This window comes from Esox lucius, chromosome 14 (genome assembly GCF_011004845.1).
Source record: "Esox lucius isolate fEsoLuc1 chromosome 14, fEsoLuc1.pri, whole genome shotgun sequence".
Classification (NCBI taxonomy): Eukaryota; Metazoa; Chordata; class Actinopteri; order Esociformes; family Esocidae; genus Esox; species Esox lucius.
In genome coordinates, this window is record NC_047582.1 from 26,866,564 (window position 1) to 26,890,973 (window position 24,410).

The window sequence follows — 24,410 nt, forward strand, 5'->3', positions numbered from 1 at the left end:
GATGAGCCTGATCTTAGGAAGCAGAGCTGGCTGGCTGTCATCTCTGGGGGAATACGGAGAAGCTCCCCTAACTCAAACCAGTGTGGCCGTGTGGCTTGCTGTGCTGCAGGAGGATATGAAGGGCCAAATTCTGTTGATCTGATTTTAATTTGGAGTTTATCTAATCAGTCGGTCAGATGGTTTCAATGAAGTTTTTCCATAAGGATTCTGTTATAGTGGGGGGGGAGAAAATCAAGCAGGGCACGAAACACCGGACACACACAGCATGGAAATATGTGGTGGAAACACACCTATAGAAACACACACACACACGGCATATTGAAACACACAATTATAACACCATATATAATACACAGACTATAGAATACAGTAGATAAAGTGCATTCTGCGTCATAAGAAAATGCCTGGAAAACCCAAACCCACAAATACCCACCTGTGCTGTTTCAGCCATTTTCTGTTCAAACTCTAATTTGGCAGCAGCATACTTCTCCACAAGGCCTTTGTAGGCTTCTGTGGCTTTCTTGGCCTTCACTCCAGCCTGAACAGAGAAAAGAGAGACATGAGATGACCAGTCAAGCAACAGGAAGACAACCAACCATTAGAATGCATCCCTGACAGCTCCAGAGCCACTCGGTTAAACAAAAGCAGGCTACCAACCAATGGTTTGTGATTCAGAAACAGACCAGGGCAGCGAACAGTTATTCTAGCCTGAAGTACTACTATACAACCCCATAATGACAGCCTGTTGTTAACTTGAAAGTTCCCATGCTGAAGTAAATAAGGAGACAGAGAGCTGGACTGGCTTTGATTGTCAACTTCCTGTCATCTGTTGTCTACCTGGGGTCTGTATACTCTGGTCGGGTCTGGTCAGGTCTGTTAAGTTCCATGTACTGTTAATATGTTCTCTCACCTTCTCCAAGTCTCTCTGTGTGGCTCCCTCTTTGCGGAGTCTCTCCTGCTCCACAGTTTTGGCGTTGTAGTTCTCCTTGGACTTGTGTAGGGTCACAGCCGTGGTCTGGATGGTCTGGACGGCCTCCAGAGTGGACGCCACCTCCTCCTTGGTCTGAAGGGGGAGACGGCAACCAGTAAAACGCATCCATTCTGGTGAGGTTTGAAAAGCCCTTCCGTGAAAGCGTCCCCCACCAGGGTCCGGTTGGATGAATTGCGACCTAATGCCTTGTACATGTGATATAAGGGCATTCTCGGTGACTGTGCTGAGAGATAAGTGAACTGTGGTTCATACCTCAGCCCTGGAGAGACAAACATTTCCATTGAAAATACTTTGGCACGCTAGACTGACTGAACACAGCCATGATATTTACAGTGGGGAGAACAAGTATTTGATACACTGCCGATTTTGCAGGTTTTCCAACTTACAAAGCATGTAGAGGTCTGTAATTTTTATCATAGGTACACTTCAACTGTGAGAGACGGAATCTAAAACAAAAATCCAGAAAGTCCCATTGTCTGATTCACATTTTATCACATGACATAAGTATTTGATCACCTACCAACCAGTAAGATTTCCGGCTCTCACTGACCTGTTAGTTTTTCTTTAAGAAGCACTCCTGTTCTACACTCATTACCTGTATTAACTGCACCTGTTTGAACTTGTTACCTGTATAAAAGACACCTGTCCACACACTCAGACTCCAACCTCTCCACAATGGCCAAGACCAGAGAGCACAAGGCTGGGATGGGCTACAGTACAATAGGCAAACAACTTGGTGAGAAGGCGTCAACTGTTGGCACAATTATTAGAAAATGGAAGAAGTTCAATCTCCCTCGGTCTGGGGCTCCATGCAAGATCTCACCTCGTGGGGCAGAACTATACAGCAGGACCTGGTCAATGACCTGAAGAGAGCTGGGACCACAGTCTCAAAGAAAACCATTAGTAACACACTACACAGTAATGGATTAAAATCCTGCAGCGCACGCAAGGCCCCCCTGCTCAAGCCAGCGCATGTCCAGGCCCGTCTGAAGTTTGCCAATGACCATCTGGATGATCCAGAGGAGGAATGGGAGAAGGTCATTTGGTCTGATGAGACAAAAATAGAGCTTTTTGGTCTAAACTCCACTGTTTTGAAGGAAGAATGAGAACGACCCGAAACACACTGCCAGGGCAACTAAGGAGTAAGAAGCATCTCAAGGTCCTGGAGTGGCCTAGCCAGTCTCCACACCTGAACCCAATAGAAAGTCTTTGGAGGGAGCTGAAAGTCTGTATTGCCCAGGGACAGCCCTGAAACCTGAAGGATCTGGAGAAGGTCTATATGGAGGAGTGGGCCAAAATCCCTGCTGCAGTGTGTGCAAACCTGGTCAAGAACTACAGGAAACGTATGACCTCTGTAATTGTAAACAAAGGTTTCTGTACCAAATATTAAGTTCTGCTTTTCTGATGTATCAAATACTTGTGTCATGCAATAAAATGCTAATTAATTACTTACAAATCATACAATGTGATTTTCTGGATTTTTGTCACTCACAGTTGAAGTGTACCTATGATAAAAATTACAGACTTCTACATGCTTTGTAAGTGGGAAAACCTGCAAATTTGGCAGTGTATCAAATACTTGTTCTCCCCACTGTATATATTAGATTTATATTTTATAAACACTACATAATAGGACACTAAGATATATTACAAAGTCTGTCATATGGTAAAATACTTATATATTTATAATGTTGTTCAAATTCAAATGAAAGATTCAAAGCTATAGGTCAAGGTCATACAATTCCATAAGTGTCCAAGCAATTGCCTGTTATCTAATAATTTTTAACATTCAGTACCAAATTCAATCATTCAGTATAACGGTTTGATAACAGACTACTTTTAAGCTTTTAATTTAGGACATTGAGAGATATTGTTCTGTTATGCATGACTGAGGTTTTAAGGACTATTTCATCCATTTTACAATAACAGATTGACACTGAGACTCCTTTTTCACTTTAAAATTATTTGCCAAACAGAAATCTTTGATTGCAAACTTTAAGAAACCATAAATAGGTCAACTCTGATTAACTGCCACAAAATGTTTTTCAAAAATTATTTTGCTTTTAATTTAAGAACAGTGTAAATGTGTGATAAATGTTTAATGCAAAAAGTCTGGTAACAAAATTACAATCCACATCAATTGCAATATCAAAAATAGATATTTTAAGAACAAGTTTTTGTGTTAAACTTTATTCGGCCTTTGGTGTTCTCTTTCAAATTACTGTATAATCTCCCTTGGCTTTTTATGTAACCAAAATTTCCAAGATTAAGATTTAGCTCGGTAGTTATGCTTTTCAGATTAATATGGGTTATATATTTAACACAGCTAGCCAGTTAACATTTAATACACTTGCTAGTTGTCTAGCTAAATAACTGGTTCAGGCATTCAAGGATTTATCATATTTATTAATAGTGTTATCATGCAACATTGAGAATCTACAATGGGACAGAAAGAAAACAAATATGGGATGGAAGCAAAGAAATAAGAAAGTAATCCTCAGAATTTTCTATCCTGACAAAAGTGTCAAAAGAATAATATGGTTCTCATAAAGGCCTAAAGGATTATGATGAGAGATGTGTTGTGTTGCTCCAATCAAGTTGATTTGCAAAGGTTCATGGACCACCTTCAACCGGAACACAGGCGGGGACTCAAATACTACTCAGAACAGTTCTACACTAAGTCCACATAGTATCAATGAAGTGGGGTCAGATAAGGCCGACTACCCAAGCAGGGAGGGGTGGCAGCGACTGATAAAGCTCAACAGCTACACAGTGTGGTCACACCCAGCAAGGCACTGAATCCTGATCAGAGATCACAAACCCTCTCCACACTGCGGACTGAAACGAGCCAACGTTAGCGTGCCCGAAACGAGCCAACGTTAGCGTGCCAGAAACGAGCCAACGTTAGCGTGCCAGAAACGAGCCAACGTTAGCGTGCCCGAAACAGGCCAACGTTAGCGTGCCCGAAACGAGCCAACGTTAGCGTGCCCGAAACGAGCCAACGTTAGCGTGCCCGAAACGAGCCAACGTTAGCGTGCCCGAAACGAGCCAACGTTAGCGTGCCCGAAACGAGCCAATGTTAGCGTGCCCGAAACGAGCCAACGTTAGCGTGCCCGAAACGAGCCAACGTTAGCGTGCCCGAAACGAGCCAACGTTAGCGTGACGTGTGTGACTGAAACGAGCCAACGTTAGTGGATGCTGTGTGAGAATCTACATGCCATACCTTTTTGTGGGCCTTGGCTTGATCATCAACATACTTCTGAACCTCTTTGATGAGTTCCTGCAACTTCCGCACCAGCTCCATGTGACAGCCGGCCAGCTTGTCTGTGGACGTCTTGAAGACATCCCACACAGGGGCGAATGTTCTACACCACGAACACACACATCATCGACTGAAGTTATTTTACACACAACCAGATCTCTGTTCACCAGGCCGGTGTGCCGTTATGTCTGTCAGGTTTATGGAAAGCCACAAAATAAATGGTGTTTAATTGTTTTTCTATACGTGTTTGGTCCTCACAAAGACAGCCAATGTGTCTGTCTGTGTGTGCATGTCTTACCCAAGCTGGGAGAAGTTGCCAGCTGACTTGGCAAGTTTAGTCATTGACCTGGCATAGACCTCTTCAATGGTAGCCCTGGTGGGACAAAACAAGTCACGTCATATGATTTATCATAATTACATATGGAGTCAGTAGCACCAGTCAGCATGTGTCCCAGAATGCACCCTACCCACAGTAGTGATGCCCAGAACCATGCGAGCCCAGGGAGTGCCACAGCACCATACTAAAATACATGACATCTTCAACCCACCAAACACACACACAAACACTTGTAACATAAACGTTTGACTAGAGGCACAAAGTTTAAGTTGTGCGCTCAGCTCATCACAGTCTACCATCTAGTGTCATGTAGATATTTTTAGAGTCGAAAGAACCCTTACACCCCATTCTACTGGAAGAAAGTGACAGAAGTTAAAATGGAAAAGATTGTTTTAGAGGAGGCCTGAATTGTGCATTTACAAAGCCTTCCAATGCAGTCACATCAACACAGAAGGGAGGGAGCACAAACACACGCGCACAAACGCACACGCACGCATAAAATGAGTCTAGGAACAAAACATCACCCCATTTTAGTAAGATAAGACTCTCCGAAATATGAACATACGCCTTTCAACAGAACAGTAAAGACCAGGTATTCACACTAACTGGGGGGAGAACATCAGAAACAAATGTTCTCTATTTTACATAAAAAAACTGTTTTCTTCAGGTTTCTCCCCAATACATTAGGAATAGAATTTAAACAATTCTTCAGATAAATTATCACCAAACATGCTGTAGGAGAGACATTGAGGACACAGGAAGATCGGCATCACAGAAATTACATGCAATAGGGGTTTTGGGTCTTTACTCCTAATTTAAAAAAAACCTGTAGACATGCATTATGTTCCCAACCTGTTCCAACAGTTTATTCAAAGCCTCCAAGCTTTTGATCATGTGCTTCATTACAGAGAAACAACATCTAGGGTGATGAGGGAGATGAAGACGTCATCCCCAACTTGAGATTTGGTTAGTCACCTCCTTGTCCAATGTTGTTGCGATTGTTATTGATGTTACTGGAGTCTTGATAACGTTCTTCCAGTTGAAAGTTCAAGTTCACTGTATTAAAGTTCTGCTGTTGTGTTCAATAAATGCTGCTCTACATCCCCATCTAGTGGCATCATTGTTGCTGTGTTACCAGGGATTTGTAACCAGGCGCACTGGTTTGCCAAAAAAAAAAAAAAAAGAAGGATCCTAGCATTTCATATTTCAAAAACATTTTCCCTTTTTTTTGCGTTCAGCAACATTTTTCATCTTCCACCTCCTGGTGTAAACGGGCAGCGTAGAACCCAGAGCCTCCCATTCCCACCAAACTGGTTACCACTCAACTACCAATCCTTAGCGTCAGTATCAAAGTCACCCTGTGCATGGGGATGTGGGGCAGAGCATTCCCACAACAGACATTCATGACTTTCTGAAGAAAGGAAATATTTACAGTGTCTCAGTGTTGAGCACATTTTTGTGTGGCCTCTTTTAGATGAGACCTTTCAGACTGTTAACAATCCTGACATACTGTAGCGTGCTATTGCACTAAATATTTCTTGATTATTCCTGCAATATGCAATTAGCCTTCACTGACGACGGCTAAATGCAGAAATGTTTGTGTTGTACTTTCACCTTTCACTGCAGCACTGTAATAATAATAATAAATTATAATTATATAGCGCTTTTCAGGGACCAAAAGACACTGGACAAAAGTGACATGGAACAGAAAACAAACAGAAACAAAAGAAATACTATGAGAAAACAACAAAGATTGAGAATGTGGGATTTGGTGTGGCTATGGTTAGGCGATATTGAACAGATGAGTCTTGATTCATTGCTGGAAGATGGGGATAGTCTCAGAGTCACGGATGGTTTTGGGGAGAGAGTTCCAGAGCCTAGGAGCAACCCTTGAGAATGTCCGGTCACCAAAGCCTTTGAGCTTGGACTTGGGGATCATGAGGTGACCTGCAGTACTGGAACGGAGTGTGTGTGTTGGTTGATATGGAACAAGAAGGTCGGAGAGGTAGGCAGCAGCGATATTGTTTAGGGCTTTATATGTCAATAGGACGATCTTGTAGTCGATCCTTTGGGAGATAGGAAGCCAGTGTAACTCACAGAGGATAGGGGTGATATGCGGCCGGGACTTGGTGTGAGTGAGTAGTCTGGCCGCAGAGTTTTTGACCATTTGGAACTTATGGAGGGATGTAGATTTGATGCCGGTGAGTAGGGAGTTGCAGTAGTCAAGACGGGAGGTTATGAACGCATGTATTAGGGTTTCAGCAGCAGGATGGGGTCTGAGTTTGGCGATGTTGTGAAGATGGAAGAATTAAGATTTTAGAGTCAGTTTGACGTGCTGATCAAAGGAGAGTGTAGAGTCCAGAATGACACCAAGGTTATGTGCGTGGGGGGATGCAGAAACAACGGTGTCATCGATTGAAAGTGCCAGTTTTGTTGAGGGGGGTTTTGGTTCCAATGAGTGAGTTTTGTTTTGTCACTGTTTAGTTTGAGGAAGTTGTCCTTCATCCATGCTTTTATTGCAGTCAGGCAGGATTCAAAATGGGTCAGAGGTGGGTTGGTGAGAGACTTGGTGGCTGGATAAATGTGCGTGTCATCGGCATAGCAGTGGAAATTTAGGTTGAAGTGATGGAGGATTTGACCAAGGGGAAGGATGTAGATGATGAAGAGTAGGGGACCAAGCACTGAGCCCTGGGGGACACCTTGTGTGACTGTGGCTGAGTCAGAGTTTAGGCCTTGTGGTGAGATGAAATGGGTTCGGTTAGTGAGATAGGAATTCAGCCAGGCGAGTGCAGTTCCCTCAACACCCAGCACCTCGATCCGAGTGAGCAGAATCTGGTGGTTAACGGTGTCAAAGGCAGCACTCAGGTCGAGGAGAATCGGGATGTTGAGGGAACGGGTATCAGCAGGGAGGAGAAAGTCATTGACGACTTTGAGGAGTGCAGTTTCTGTGCTATGGACTGAAGAGGCTCTTATAGATTATTATTAAGGAGTTAGGCTTGGAGCTGTGAGTCAAAAATGATTTATTGTTGTTATTTTATCTTTAAAAAACTGCAAAAAAGAGTTGGTAAGTTTAGTGGAGGTGCTAGAGAGTGAGTCATTGCAGGGCTGAAGTAGTTTGCTGACAGTAGAGAAGAGGGTCCGGGAGTTCATACAGGACCTGTTGAGTTTGTTTGAGATGTAGGAGGACCTAGCAGCACTGAGGGCATGGCTGTAAGCTGAAAGGTGGTGTTTGTAGGCTTCAGTGTGAACAGTGAGCCCCAATATTCTCACTTGGCGTCCAAGGCGACGGCCAACTTGCTTCATGGTTCGGAGCTCAGATGTAAACCAGGGGGATGAGGAGGTGAAAGAAACAGGTCTAGTTTTTAGAGGTGCCAGAGAGTTGAGGGAGACAGACATAGCAGTGTTGAGATGGTTAGCTTGTTCGCGGGTGTTCTTCACTGGCACTACGATGTCCAATGTAATGTATGCATTTTTATTTAAGCCTCAGATTTGGGTGCAGTCCTCTTTGTTGAGCATGTGCAGGTCTGCATCATTTTAAGTGTTCCCATTTTGATGCCTACACACCAATAAACTAACACTAAGCTGTAGTAAGGAATTTGCATGAGTGCAGTCTCAGACACACAACTTAGGTGGACATGGTCTGTATTTTAGTCCTCATCCGCCATGGTCCCCTCTGTTTAGCATCACCACATCAATATTACATGACTAGCTCCCAAAACCACAAAGATGCCATGACACACACACACAAATACAGTGTAAGAACACTATAGGAAAAGACAACTCTCCTCCAAATTCACACAGGCCAGCTTATACTCCCTCCCCAAGACTCCAGACGCAGAACACTTACATTACATAAAAGTACCACCCAAAATGTGTCAGAATTTAGACAATTTCAAAATGTATCAAATACCAAAATGGCAAGGGTTCTGTAGATGCATGGTCTGTTTCTGGTCAGCAGAGGGCGCAACCATATAGTGTTTCTGAGAGAATAGAGACTCAACAGAATGTTTCTGAAAAACCCTGATCTAATAGTGTCAGTAGTGTTTCTGACGGGTGGGTAGAGGACTAAAAACATAACATGACACAGAGAGTAGGTTAGTACGTTATAGTGCAACCAATTTACTCCCATCAGTTCCTAATTATGTTGCAGTATGACCCGGAATTTAAAGGAGGAGCACTTGAAAAAGAAGGATCCGAGCTTTAATATTTCAAATGGGTCTTTACATTTTTCTCCTTTTCTTTGTGTGCAGCTACATTTTTTATCTTAGGTGTATACTACCTCAGGGTTTAAAAAGGCAGCTTAGAGCCCAGAGGTTCCCGTTCCCACCAAACTGGTTCCTCATCAGCTAACAATTCTGAGTGTCCTTAACTAGTGTCAAAGCCAACAAAAACTTGTGAGTGGGGATGTCTGGTACAACATTCCCACAACAAAGACTTAAAAAAAGAAAAAAAATCTGAAGGCTAATATTTACAGTCTGTCTACTTGAATGATGAGCACACATTCGTGCGGGCCAACCTGGCCTGAAACTAAGCTGAGGAATTTCTACTTGAATTCCAACAAGAGACCTCGAGCTGAAGAAGTTATAAAAATAGACCTCAGACACAATGAAAGACATCTCAAGGCCTGAGAGGAATTCAAAAGGAAGGTATGATAAAGGTAAGGCATAATATGCTGGAGAGGCCTCAGGTATGTAGCCAGAGTGTTTTACGGCCTCCAATGTCTTCAGGTGTAAAGGGCCTGCGTAGGCCTCAAGTACGCAGGCCCCCAGAGCGTTTTGCGGTCCCCAGAGCGTTTTGAGGTCCCCAGAGCGTTTGGAAGGGATCATTCTCAAGCTGGTTTAACAAAGGTGTGCCCTCTTGGGTGACATGAAATACTGCAATTTGTATCTACAGTTTTCCCGAGCTTCTCTTTCTTACTAAAAATATAATTCAACAGATTTGACTGACTGATAGGTACATGGATTGATTTATTTGCATAGACCGGTCGGTCTGCCCCTTCAGCCAATGTTTGCAATGACGAAAACAATTGTGCCTGTTAGTGCCTGGCTTGTTTGCAATAGCCTACTATTACAAGCTGTACAATGTCGATGTGTGCAGAGTCCTGTACTACACCCGACATAGACATACAATCTCTACCGCAAGGTTTGTGGAGAGCTGCCTCAAACTGAATAGCAGCGGGGTTACATTTTATTTTAATTATATATAATCCCACACATCCTTGAAAAACTAGAGGAAGCTTCCAGGACACACCTGAATGAAAACGAGAAATAAAGTAGATGGAAAAATAAGAGTGGAACTTTATCATTTCAAATAATGACTATTTGTCTGACCAGCAGATTGGTTTCAACCGACAAATTGTTTAAAAAATAAAATGTTTAAAGATAAAATCTCCACCCCTGCCATAGCATGTAAATGACTGAGAAAAGAAAAATCCCCCTAAAGACAAGATTTGCATAACCATTAAACTGGAACAATAAAGACACCTGTGGTTTAAGAAAAAAGGCCTAGACTGAAGAGAAAACCTTTCAAAAACCTGTTTGGTTAACTTTCGAAAAGAAATTCAAAACTGATTTGATGACAACCAAACTGTGTTAAAACCTCAAAATAAGGAAAAGTAGAAGTAAAAACCCAAATTCCACAGCCAAATTATAACCATAGCGATTAACCAACAACCCAACACAGAGCCATCCAGAACAAGGCTGCCAAAAACATACCTTTCTCTGATGAAATCGGTCAGCTCCTTGGAGGAGATTTGGCCATGCTTCATGTTATGGTAGAGAACATCAAATCCATTGTTTTTTTCACCCTGGGGTAGAAAGAACAGAGATCATTAGGGTAGATAGTAAACACAAAATACTAGCAGACGCTAAATCCATTGCGGATATAAAAACAGTGATCCTTGATAAGGAGATGTCTTTCCCCCAAGCATTACCGCACTGGCATTCTCCACTATCAGGATCCTCATGGTCTGCATGGCAGTTAGCTGCATTCGCAACAGCCTCGACTGGTCCACCATGGTCATCCGGGCCATGCTGTTCAAGCCCTACTGTGCCCTAAAGCAGCCTTACAGGCACCAGGCTTTACAAAGAGCGACGGTCCCTACAAAACCCTCCTGAAAAGGTCCAAACAATGTTTCCGCAATCCCAATGGATTCAATTGTAAGTAAGTGGACGGAGCTGGGTTGAAGTGTTCGATCCAGTGTGTTGTGAGGCAGTAACCATCACTACTCTGGAGATGGGTGTCCTGTTGCACCACCACTTTTAAAAAATGCATAAGCAGCCACTCAATAATTCATATGTTGAGGACATGTGTCAAACTGTCTGATGTTTGGCTAGTTTAAAGGGGTATTTGGCAAAATACTTTAATAAAGTGGTCACATCGCTAAACTTTCAGATACAAAAAAAGAAGAAACCAGGCTGTCAAAGCAGAGCTACTGGAAACAGAGAAGATGGGGCACTAGAAGGGCAAAATAAATATTGGCTTTACAGCTGAGTCACGATTCGACAGACTCCCAGGAGTACAGCAGCCTTTGTTTTATGTCCGTGGGCATTACCATTACTGGGATATTAAAACGGGTTTCTGAATTCTGGGTCAAAAAGTCAATGGAAAATAATGGGATTATAATAACTGTGGCCTGTGGCACTGATTAACCAAGGAAACTAAAATCTCTTAAAATAGAACATTCACATCAATAGTCCACATTCAGGGTTTTACCAATAATAGGAGCATGATAAAGAAATGTGCATATTCTTTATTGTACACAAATAATTTTACAAAACAAAGACAAATTAGTACATTTCCAACAAAGTTATTTCTTTTGTTCTTCACCTAATATCCTCAGATCAGAGAACGCCTGCGGCTCCCTGATCTTCTTTATCCCTGTTTCGTGAAACTGGCAGCTGATTTTATTGCTGAACCACTTACATCTCTCTTCAATCTTACCCTGGAATGTAATGAAATACCAAGGATCTGGAAGTCTGCATTTGTTATACTGCTTCTAAAATGGGGAGATTCATCGCTTAAATTACTTGAAACCATTGTTAGTGAACAGGTAAGAGTTTTTATACACATTCTATTTCACCTATGTACTGTTCAGACTTCAGGAACCATAGCACAGTCACAGCAGCCATGAAGATTTCAAAATGATATGACAACTGCTCTTGATAAAAAAAACAGCTAGTTTCTGTTGATCTCTCTAAGGCTTTCAAAACTGCTGATCATGCTGTACTAAAGCAGAGATTGTCAAGCACAGGTCTTTCTGAATGGTTCGCTAACTAGCTCTCTGATTGAACTCAGTGCACTCCATTTAATGGGTTTGCATCAGACAAATTGTCTGTTTTGAATGGTGTTCCCCAGGGCTCAGTACTTGGACAACTATAATTCACTATTTATATAGATAATCTAGACAAAAATGTGCAAGATGCTCAACTTCAACTTGTGGTGCCTAGAATCTCACAGAAGCCTTTCAGAACTTACAAACTGCTTTTAATGCAGTTCTACACACTTTGTGTCAATTTAAGCTTGTTCTCAATGCGGACAAAACCAAACTGATGGTGTTTTCCAAAAGGAAGAAACAGACCACTGGATCTTCCTCTTATTACTACCTGTCAGAGTAATGAGACTGAGGCTGCAACTTCATATAAATAACTTTGAATATTAACTGATGATGACCAATCTTTTCATTGCATATTCAGCAACTTGCAAAATAACTGGAGCTGAAGTTGGAATCAGATTTTAGAAAAAAAGTCAGTTTTTCTTTTGAAGTTAAAAGGAGGCTTGCATCAGCTACCTTTATGACCATACTGGATAATGGTGATATATTTGTATACATGGATGCTTCCGCTCATTGTTCAGTGACCAATTGACAGCCTTTACCAAGTCACAGGCATACTGTTATTTACAAAGCCATCCTGGGTTTGCTACTTTCTGATGTGCATTTTCATTTATATTATTTATTTTAAATAATAAATAAATTATTTTATCAATGTATCTATTTTTATTTAGTAAGGAAAATTGGCTTTTATGTACTCTGTCCCATCGGCTTAGAATGCCTTACAAAGGGGTTATGAAATGGAAGAATTTGTCCCCATTGGTGGTTTTAAATCATAACTGATGCTGATAACGTCACCTGTCAATGTTTTCAATTTGATGTTTTGTGAAGAATGGTAGTGATTTCTGTGTTTTTTTTAAATTGCTTCTATTTGTTTTATGCTGTCTGTTTGTAATGCTACAGTTAATGACTTGCTACTGCCTATCTTGGCCAGGTCACTCTTGAAAAATAGATTAATATTTACTGTTTAAATAAAGGTTAAAATTCCATAAGTAGCCTAATAGATTGAGTTTGTTTTACTGTGCTTGTAGAAGCAATAATTGTGTAATTCAACTCAAGATAGGCTAGAGATAATTTAACATTACAGACTGCTTCATACTAGACAACATTACACAATTACATTGTTTTTAAATGTTTTAAATAGTAATTAAAATACCTACTACATTAAACAAAACAGTGGATAAAATGTTTTAATACAAAGTTGGATTTAATTGTGATGCTTGTGATGAATCTAAACAACATTTTCCATAATGTCAAAGGCATTTAAAACCAAATGCTCTCATCAATTAACTTATTGTTTTCTCTCACCTGGTAACTTATTACACATATTTTTCTTTTTACCTTCCCCCTGAGGGAATCAAATCCACATGCATTTCAAGTGCCGTAATGTACCTGCCAGGCTACATGAAAACACATATTGAAAATAAAATTCTCCAAAATGTTAACAAAAACATAAAAATATAAGAATTAAAATAGAGTAGTAGCGTAACTACAACCCCAGTTCCAAAACAGTTGGGACCTTGTGTAAAATGACAAACAGAATGGAATGATGTGCAAATCATTTTAACCCTAAATTCAATAGGGAATAGTACAAAAACAACATATCAAATGTTGAAACTGAGAAATGTTATTGTTTCTTGAAAAACATATGCCCACTTCAAATTAGATGCCAGAAACAGATTTCAAAAAAGCTGGGACAGGGGCAACAAAAGACTGGTGAAACATCTCACTACCAATTTGGTTAATTGGCAACAGGTCAGTAATATCACTGAGTTCACCACCATTGCAACTATGTTCATGATGTCAGGGTTATCAGCATTATTCTTATGATCAGGGCCATGGGACCTTCATGGACCACTGAAGGTCAGGACACACATTCAACCATCATCTTCCCACCTGTATTTCTGGAGTCATTTCTTTGTCTTTTCTTCAAGTACAAATAACCTAATCCCATAGCTGACTATAAATACAACGAGGCACTGATGACAATATTATATAATTGGGTATTTCTCAGTGTATGTCAGTGCAGTGTAAAAGCCAAGTGTTCCAATGTTCAAATTTCTATTAAAAAAAAAAAGTCAATGGTGTTATCGGTCATTCTGGCGGGAAACAACTGAGGTCCTCATGTTTTGGATGACAAATGGGTTCCTATTTCATTATCCTCAGCAGTCCACTTTCTCCCACACAGACAGTGATAGAGAGAAAGAAAATCGATTAGTCTGGCAGCAGAAAGTGATGGGCCTCTTACCCGCCTACTCATCGAACACCACACCAGGCAGCCTAAAATAAGCCCTCATCAAGTACTCCTTGCCTCCAAGGAGGAATTTAATGTTCCACCGCTCCACAGCCTTCTCAAGAAGGTACTTGCAGCAGACTGTGCTCATCTTGAATTTGGTGAAGTCAGCATAGCTGGGAGCAGGTACCATAATGGCAAACGTTTTGGCAGTGGAGGAGCTCTTAAACAGACTCCTGGCCTGAACAGAGATCTCCCCTCAGGACATCAGAGGACGTCTCAACCACACCCTGAATCCACATGAGAATGCCATGTACTAAACATGACTACTCCATTTAACAATATGTTAACCTGTACTTTGGTACCCGACAAAACAAGGTCTATGCAAAAAATGTCCTATGATTTCTAAATGTTTTACTGGATATGGAGGAAAATACCCAGTCATTAAAATAGTCTGTGTAAAACAAAATGTCACTGTAAAAAATGCTGACATTCTGAGAAAAGCATTGTCCAAGTTAAGTTTAAAGGTGAATATCCTTTCCAACTTTTCCTTCCGTGAATCAGTCCGCTTCGTTCCCATTCCACCATGTAATCAGTTTAATACACCAAAGTTCTTTAGTGGAATAGATTTCCTGACCTAATTTACATTTCCAAAAAAGTTAGGACACTGCGTAAAATGCAAATAAAAACAACATATACATGTTACTGGCATCAAATTCAAAATGGGCATAATATTTTTCAGCAAACAATAAAATGTCTCTGTTTCAACATCTGATATGTTGTCTTTGAAACTATTTTCTATTGAATATAGAGTTTAAATGAACTGCACATCCTTGCATTCTGTTTTTAATATGCATTTTCCGCAGTGTCACAACTTTTTTGGAAAAGGGGCTGTACATTGTAGCCCTTTTTTGAAGATACAGCTCTGGAAAAAATTAGGAGACCACGGCACCTTTTTCTTTCCTTTCCAAAAAAGTTGAAAAGGAAAGTTTTGAGTGAGGAACAGAAGTGTTCAATTTGCAGTGGTCTCTTCATTTTAAACCTTCTGTTCCTCACTCAAAACCTTCCTTTCCAACTTTTTTGGAAAGGAAAGAAAAAGGTGGAGTGGTCACTTAATTTTTTCCAGAGCTGTATTTCAGTAATTTAGCAGACATTTAAAGCAACTTTGTGCAAACATTTTCATTCTCAGTTTTTTCTGTTTTTACAAAAGCCATACTCCTACCCATTAGAAAACCTTAGGACTACACAACACAGAACCAAGAAACTCCCGCCTAAGGCCTGTCCCTGCGCCTAAGGCCTGTCCCTGCGCCTAAGGCCTGTCCCTGCGCCTAAGGCCTGTCCCTGCGCCTAAGGCCTGTCCCTGCGCCTAAGGCCTGTCCCTGCGCCTAAGGCCTGTCCCTGCGCCTAAGGCCTGTCCCTGCGCCTAAGGCCTGTCCCTGCGCCTAAGGCCTGTCCCTGCGCCTAAGGCCTGTCCCTGCGCCTAAGGCCTGTCCCTGCGCCTAAGGCCTGTCCCTGCGCCTAAGGCGATCCAATAGAAGGCAGAAATAATTACACAATAACACAATGCTTCATAAAGTATTCAGACCACTTCACTTTCTCCAACTCTCCGAAGGTTAAATATTCCTACTACATTAAACAACAACACAATCCATACATTCCAGGATACTATACCACTTTCATTACTGACACTGAAAGCAACACATAAAACTGATAAAACTGGGTTTGGAAAACAAAAGCAATGAGATTAATAGTGGACCATGTCTTCCCAGGACACAAACTCTAAATCCATGTTGTACCCCATCATTGAACTTCACCAGGGCCTCCCCGCCCTCTAACTGTACAGCACCAGCTGTGGTGTTCAACCCCTCCAACTTACATCCAACAGCCATTTCCTGGTTTCTTTCCTGAACAGGACCATAGTCAGCGGTTTGTTTTGCCAGCGTACATCCTCTTTACACTAGTCTATGCTCCAAATCACGGATCCACCCCCCGCCCTCCTCGAACGTTAAGATGCAATAGGAAAACAGATTTCTAGCCATGTGTCTTAATGTGCATATACTAATTAGGAAGTATGGATGGAAATGAGAAAAATCAACGTACAAAATTAGTAAGAACACACGCTTCAAATAATAACATTGCGAAATCACATAATGGTGCATTGGTACAAAACAATTCTAAACTGGGTTTAAACTGAAAATAAGAAGCAAATTAGTTTCAGGAAATGATCTGCACCTATAATATCCTGCGGAGCTGTCCAACGCTCTTTTGCATCCATGCACCAGACATACATTTTCTAGAAACGCCACTGTGCCCAGCACAGCCACCGGATCTCAAACCTATTAAGCTGTTGTGGGAGCAGCTTGACCGTATTGTACGTAAGAAGTGCCAATTAAGCCAATCCAACTTGTGAGAAGTACTTCAGAAGGCATGGGGTAAAATCTCTTCAGAATACCTCCTCAAATTGACAACTATAATGTCAAAGGTCTGCAAGGCTGTAATTGTTGCAAATGGAGGATTCTTTGACGAAAGCCAAGTTTGAAGGACAATTATTTAAATTTAAAAAAGCATTATTCTAATCTTGTAAATTACTATACAGTGGATATAAAATGTCTATACACCCCTGGTAACATGCCAGGTTTTTGTGATGTAAAAGAATGAGAAAAAGATAAATCATGTCAGAACTTTTTCAACTTTCAATGTGACCTATAATGTGAACAATTTAATTGAAAAACAAAAGAAATCTTCGAGGGGAAAAAATGAAAAAGATAAACCTTACAATAACCTGGTTGCATAAGTGTGCACACCCTATTATAACTGGGGATGTGTGGGGCTCTGTTCAGAATTAACAAACCACATTCAAACTCTATGTTAAATAGAAGTCATTACACACCGCCATCATTTAAAGTGACTCTGATTAATCACAAATAAAGTTCAGCTGTTGTAGTAGGATTTTCCTGATAATTTCTTAGTTGCATCTCAGAGCAAAAGCCATGGTCCACAGAGAGCTTCCAAAGCATCAGAGGGATCTCATTGTTGAAAGATATCAGTCTGGAGGAACTTACAAAATAATTTCCAAAGCATTAGATATACCATGGAACACAGTGAAGACAGTCATCATCAAGTGGAGAAAATATGGCACAACAGAGACATTACCAAGAACTGGACGTCCCTCCAAAACAGATGAAAAGACGAGAAGAAAACTGTTCAGGGAGGCTTCCAAGAGGCCTAAAGCAACATTAAAGGATCTGCATGAATTTCTGGAAAGTACTGGCTATGTGACAACAATCTCCTGTATTCTTCATATGAATGGGCTATGGGGTAGGGTGGCAATACGGAAGCCTTTTCTTAAAGAAAAACATCCAAGCCCGGCTGAAGTTTGCAAAAACAAGTCTCCCAAAAGCACTATGGAAAATGTGTTATGGTCTGATGAAACCTAGGTTGAACTTTTTGGCCATAATTCCAAAAGGTATGTTTGGCGCAAAAACAACACTGCACATCACCCAAAGAACACCATAACCACAGTGAAGCATGGTGGTGGCAGCATCATGCTTTGGAGCTCTTTTTCTTCAGCTGGAACCAGGGGCTTAGTCAGGGTGGAGGGAATTATGAACAGTCCCAAATACCAGGCAGTTTTGGCACAAAACCTTCAGGCATCTGTTAGAAAACTGAAAAAGAAGAGGAAGTTCACCTTTCAGCTTGACAACGACCCAAAGCACACATCCAAATCCACAAAAGCATGGCTTCACCAGAAGAAGATTAACGTTTTGGAATGGCCCAGACCTGAATCCAATTGAACATCTGTGGGGTGATCTGAAGAGGCCTGTGCACAGGAGATGTCCTCGCAATGACAGATTTGGAGCACTTTTGCAAAGAAGAGTGGGCAAATATTGCCACGTCAAGATGTGCCATGCTAATAGACTCCTACCCAAAAAGACTGAGTGCTGTAATAAAATCAAAAGGTGCTTCAACAAAGTATTATTTTAAGGGTGTGCACACTTATGCAACCAGGTTATTGTGAGTTTTTTTATTTTTCCCCCTCGAAGATTTCAGTTTGTTTTTCAATTGAATTGTTCACATAATAGGTCACATTAAAGGTGGAAAAAGTTTAGACATGATTTATCTTTGTCTCATTCTTTAACATCACAGAAACCTGGCATTTTAACAGGGGTGTGTAGACTTTTTACATCCACTGTATTTACTATTCATTTTGCAAAAGTTCTTATTCAAACTCATTTCATGTATGTTGTCATGGAAAATAAGGAAATGTCGAAGTGACCCCAAACTTTTGAACAGTAGTGTATAGAATTAACGGTGTGGTCAAATTAGGGTGTTCAGACTCGGTATAGGAAATACGGTGGCTTCGGCTCTTTGACTGGCCCAGGGACTATATTATATCAATAGTGTGACTTAAGCCTCATCACATGGGTCTCTCACAAAACACATTACATATCCTGGGCTAACAGCTGCTTATTCTGTCCTCGGCCCCCAACTTAACGTAGACTATGACAGACATGAGTCACTGCAATGAAGAGATATCATGGGGAGAGGACAGACAGAGAAAAGGAGTGAGACAGAGTCAAAGACAAAATGAAACTCTAAACAGGAAGGGCTACCATTCTGTGCTTGTGGAATGCAGCAATATTAAAAGAAATTGAATACAAAAGCTAAATAAAAACAAACACAGGAAAGTCTGGGCGCCATAGTGAGTTACAAAGAAAAGAAGCACACGTCCTGAACAATGGAAAACCTTTTGTGATTGTGAATGTGAGAAGCACCCATACTTTGGTGCTAACCACTCATTTCTGTTACACTATAAAACCAGTGAGCATGGACAGCTCTTAACATCCAGTGTCCCATTTGGAGACTCATTGACTCAGGCTCTGGGGCTGACTGATTAATATTCCAACCACACATTGTGAAATTCAAGACCAGTCATTACTCTTGGCCTGGCAGTAAGTGGCCTGGTAAGACTGCCCGCACCCCAGTGAGAGATAACATGCGTAGGGGGTGGCGCAAGCATATCAATCGATCCACATGTGAAGAGAAACTGGAGATTCTCACAATGTCAGATTCGAAGAGCTCCAAGCATCCGTAAAACGTCCGTAGAAAAATCAAAAAAAGCTTTTAAAATAAAGTAGATAATTTTTAAAAAGGGTTATATTTGATTGATTAAAAATCTACAAATAAAAATTGACCCAAAAGCCATTGAAATGTTATTTAATAATAAAAGAGAAACTAATGTAAAAAGTAATTTTGGCATCAACATGACCATGCATGAGCAGAAAAAACACAATACCTAAAATATGACAATGGTTCTTTCAAGTCATGCAGCTTCCACAAATCCTGGGGCCCTTGTTAAAATCAGCAACATTATAAATCCATTCCCAGGTTATTTTAGCCCAAAACTGGTTGCTTCTGCCAGGAGGCCGACACAAAAGTGGAACTTACTGTAATCAATGACCCAAAGCACACAACAAAGTGGTTAGATTACCATAAAATCTACATATTACAATGGCCATCTTAATCTCCAGACATGCAGCGATGTGTGCGGTAAACCCTCTGTATGGAAACAGCAAAAATGTTAACTTTAATTAACACAAATTCATGTTAATTTCAGTCAAATAGTAAATCATAATTTAGTTTTAACAAGGTTTCCTGTGACTTGTCTTGGCTACAATATGTGGGTCATAAGCAACTAACATTAGAGTATATTCCATTTGGTTTTAACAAACTATGCTAAATTAGATTTTCTGTGGAAATAGCCAGTTTGCATCAATCTCCCCATTTGAGCCAAGCACGAAATGCATAAAATGACAAATAGCATGAATCTGGCAAGTGAAAACAGAGGAAAACAAAACAGAGCAAATCAGAGCATAACTCTCACAGCTCTGGACTGAAAATATATTGATTTGATATTACAAAGGAGAAAATGTACATTTGCAGCCAGACGAAACAGCACATTAGCCACTAGACCAGAAGACATCTAGTTTCATAATTGCATTTGTAAGAACAGAACATGGCTATCATTTACGGAGGCTACTCCATGATTCATCACTAGCCACAACTGTGAAAATAAATAATATCCCAAAGAGGCCAAAAGAATACAATCAGTACAATCCAGTTCACTACTACTGGGCTAAAGCTTACTCCTACTGGACAGGGAAACCTGTCCATGGGCTGGTCTGCAAATCCCACTGCCATCTTATTTTCTCATAAAACAATGAATGGCTCCACAGTACAGAAATACAATGCATTATGCTTGCAGAGAAATGTCACACAGGCAATTCAGTAGAATACAAACAGTAATACTTCACTGCTGAAAAAACCGCTGCAACTGTACTATACGATTTACTTCTGGGTAGAAAAATATTCAAATCAGAATGGGAAGAGATTTATTAAAAACAGTGGTCTCTGCTGTGTATCAGTAACAAATCCCATTAAAAACTAAGCCTAGCGGTGACATGGGGAGTGATGCAACACGCAGAAACACTAAACTGTCTGTTTCCCTCATTCCTAAAGCACTTGTTTGTTCAGCTGAGGGAAGAGATGCTGTTGTGTCGACATTTGAAATTCAAGGCATGTGAATGGAGGGATGAGAGAAAGCAAGGAGTTAGAGTCAGGGAAGATATTCACTCACCGGACAATTTATTGGTCACACCTGCACGTTTAATGTAAGTAGTCAGACAGTGAATCAAGTCAAAATATTAAGCAGGCAGACATGGTCTGTTAAGTGATTGTTCGACCAAACTTAAGAATCTACGAAGATGCAATGATCAAAGCGACTTTGGTGCGGGGACGCGGTGGTTCCGGCATCTCAGAAACAGCTGACCTCCTTCCACTTTCACACACTAGTCTCGAGTTTTTAGAGAACGGCGCTATAAACAAAAAAGTGAGTGAGCGGCAGTTCTGCGGGCAAAAATGGATTGGTTCAAGCTGACAGACAGGACACAAAGTCTCAAATAATTGTTTAACAACTGTGGTGTGTAGAAGGGCTTCTCTGAATGCGCACCTTGACTATTTCTTGAAGGCGAAAGGGGGTCCAACAAAATGCTAGATACGTGACCCTAACAAAGAGGCCTATGAGCATATTTGTGTAGGGCAGTGCATCTCTATACTAGCCAGTTTTTGCCCTCACACTCGCACACTTGACCAATGAACGTAGCATTAGCCTAGGAATCAGTCAGGGGTGTGAGTCAATGGCAAACCCAACAACATGTTCAGACTTTGGAGTGCCAGGAACAGGATTGGGAAACACCAGTGAAGCGCCCGGATCAGGATCAGCGCTAACCGCACTGCAGGTTCACATTTCAACAACCTGGTGCTGACAAAAAAAACAACAAAAAAACAACTAGGCAAGCCTAGTTTGGCCGGGCCCGAATAGAAGTGATTGTGGTGAACAGGGGAGGGGGTTTGAGGAGTAGCTATTTATGGGCCAATGTCAGCTTTGTTGTGAGAAGTGGCCAATACTCTGTTCCTGTGCTAATCTGAAACCTGGCATTTGGAACGCCATTTGCAAATCAAAAATGTACATTTAAACGTGTCGAATTAGTAACCAATTACTGTAGATGGCTAGCTTTACCGATAAAGAAAACAATGACCATCAAATAGTAATTTTGGACTTTCATAATGGTTTGATTTCAGACAACTATATTCACTAGTTCTATTAAAACAGTTTAGAAGAACAGAAATATAAAGACTAATTGTCTGTATACAACTCTATACAGATACTACTTGTTTGTCAATCACCATAATATTTTTGTTGTTCCTTTTTCACATAGTTAATGTATTGCTTCACAAAGTTCTATCAAGCTCATTAGTTGGGGGAAAGCAATATGTTTTGTTGCCCTCACTCTAACCTGCTCTTCCTGTATGAGAGCAGAGTTTCAAGACGAACAGTCCAACACTTCAAGCGATTTATGATATTAGACATGTCAGTTGCAGTTCGTCCATCACAACATTAAAAAAAACTGCACTCAGTCCAGCAAAAAGAGAGCTGCAAGAGTATAGACTCAGCTGGCAGCAAACTCGGTGTGTAGAGTGGTGTAACATCTTAATTTTCTGTCAAGTGGATCAGTTGGGAGAGAGAAATGTGTTTCATTGCCCTCACTCAAAACTGTTTTTCCCGGGTGAGAGAGCAGCGTGTTTCAAGACTGACAATGTAGTTGCAGTTTGTCCATCGCGACATAACGGTTTTACTTTTGGCTTACCATATGTAGCCACAGAAGCTTGTAGCCAGTGAGGTTTTAGTTTATCCTTAACTAATCCTAATTCGCTTTGTCCCAGGCCGGATTCAATACCTGGCCACCTGTGAGGCACACTGCATCACTAAACATCGCGCTATTTAACAATGGGGAAACTGTAAGTCACTCACTCAGAGGCATTCGCTCTTCTTGTCCGGCCCCGCTTGCGCGGTCCTGCAAAAAGACCTACAAACACAATAAAACAAGTAAAATGTCTCTTTAACCTTTTCGGGTTAAGGGATATTTTTGTGGTGTTGAGTACGGCATTTTAACGCCACAGCAGATCTCTGTTCTCACTGTCCTGTTGGGGCCTGTACCTGAGCACACATGGCACATTTTCATCCATAAGGATTTAGCTATTTAGAAATAATACCCATTTTGGAGATTAACAATATGTACAATGGTCAGGTTTAATAATTGGTTGCTTATTCTTTGAATTAATGATTGCCAGAAGTATGTGGACCCATAGACATTACCAGACACTAGGTATATGTCCTAGTGATGTTCCGCCAGGTTTACAGTAGCCATCTTCAGTTTGGTTGTTTTAAGGGCCTTTTTCACTACAATCTTGTCTTCTGCATGTGAATGGCATGCTCTGTTGGATTCAGTTCAGGTGACTGACTTGGCCAGTCAAGAACATTCCATTATTGGGGCCTAAAAAAACTCAGTGGTATCAATTACATCGTGTTTTTGTGGTAATTGTCCGGTTGCATGATGAAGCGGCACCCAATCATTTTAAGCACAGGGTTGTATTTGAGTAGACAAGAGGTTTCGGTCAGCAGTTACATCCACAATTTCTATTGATAACCATACTGTACATGCCCAAAACATAACACCCCCAACCCTATAAAACAGATGAGTTGGTATGCATCGCAATACCTTTTTCTACAACTCTGCATATACTTTTATATTACTGTACAAGGCACAATTGAAAACATTCTGTTTTTGAGGGCACCTAGGTTTATTGCCTCGTTCTCTCCAGCCTCTGTAGTTTGTCTTTCAAAGACAGTGGTAGATGACACATCCACACCTTATGCTGCTGACAGGACTGTTTTTCTTCATTACTGTGAGTATTCTTTGATCATCCACTGCCTTCTTTGGTATACCAGCCATTGCTGATCGTATCAGGGTTTTCATTTTTACTTTAAACATTTTCCAACAGTCTAATTTGGCACAAAGTTTGAATTTTTTGGCAGCGTCTGATCGATTTCTTCTCATTTATCTATCTCATGACAGCCAGATTGACATGCATTCACATTTATTTGGTCCTCATGTTGTCAGACACCAGCAACAGACTCCAAATGCAAAGGACAATGCCTAGAATCAAGAAAGGACATACATAGCTCTCATGTGCATGCATTGATGATGTAAACAGACAACCACCAAATGACACTGGGGGCATTGAACATCAGCTAGTCCTAAAGATCGTGAAATTAGCATAATAACCAGGGTTTTGGGCAGTGCAATGTCTCTGTGTGGAAATTATGTCTCTGGTGAAAATTGTGGCTCCAAATTCAATTTGGTGGAGGGCACCACACACAATATTAAATCAATTATAGCCGATAGCTGTTGAAGAGTGTGCCACATTGCCAGTAGAACATGCCATAAGTTTAGCACTGGCTACAAGGAGGATTTGCTGGAAGTAACCCTTTGCAAAAAAACTGTAACTAAGTACTAGCTCTGGTGTGCCAATAAATGTGTCCATTACATTTCACATTATTTTCTAAATGCAACAAAATATTACTGGTTCCGCAATATTGAAAATCCAATAGCAAGGTGTGGCCTTGTAACAGATTACCCTGCCTTTAAGTGGAAACATCTGTATAGGATCACATTTCTTTAGAATTTTACCTTTTCTTAGAAGAAATGTGGCAATATTTATAAAGTGCAATCTATCTAAAATATACTTGGCAGAAACATGTTTATAAAAAGCTCTGTTTTGTGAAAACTGGACAGTAAGAAAGATGTCAATTTAAAAGAATAGGCATTTACAAGTTCACAGAGCAAACTAAAGGCA

General features: G+C 40.8%; 1 protein-coding gene across 13 annotated transcripts in view; it reads right to left on the minus strand.

Annotated features, from left to right (window-relative positions):
• fcho2 (FCH and mu domain containing endocytic adaptor 2) overlaps nt 1-24,410 on the minus strand; it is a 58,996-nt gene that overhangs the window by 32,218 nt on the left and 2,368 nt on the right. For all 13 annotated transcript variants that reach the window (XM_029125003.2, XM_010899290.5, XM_029125002.2 and 10 more), the window contains exons 2-6: nt 10,305-10,396; nt 4,552-4,626; nt 4,215-4,356; nt 911-1,063; nt 434-538 (exon numbers count right to left, since the gene is read on the minus strand). In XM_029125003.2, the coding sequence (XP_028980836.2) occupies nt 434-538; nt 911-1,063; nt 4,215-4,356; nt 4,552-4,626; nt 10,305-10,396 (567 nt within the window). The remainder of the gene's footprint in view (nt 1-433; nt 539-910; nt 1,064-4,214; nt 4,357-4,551; nt 4,627-10,304; nt 10,397-24,410) is intronic.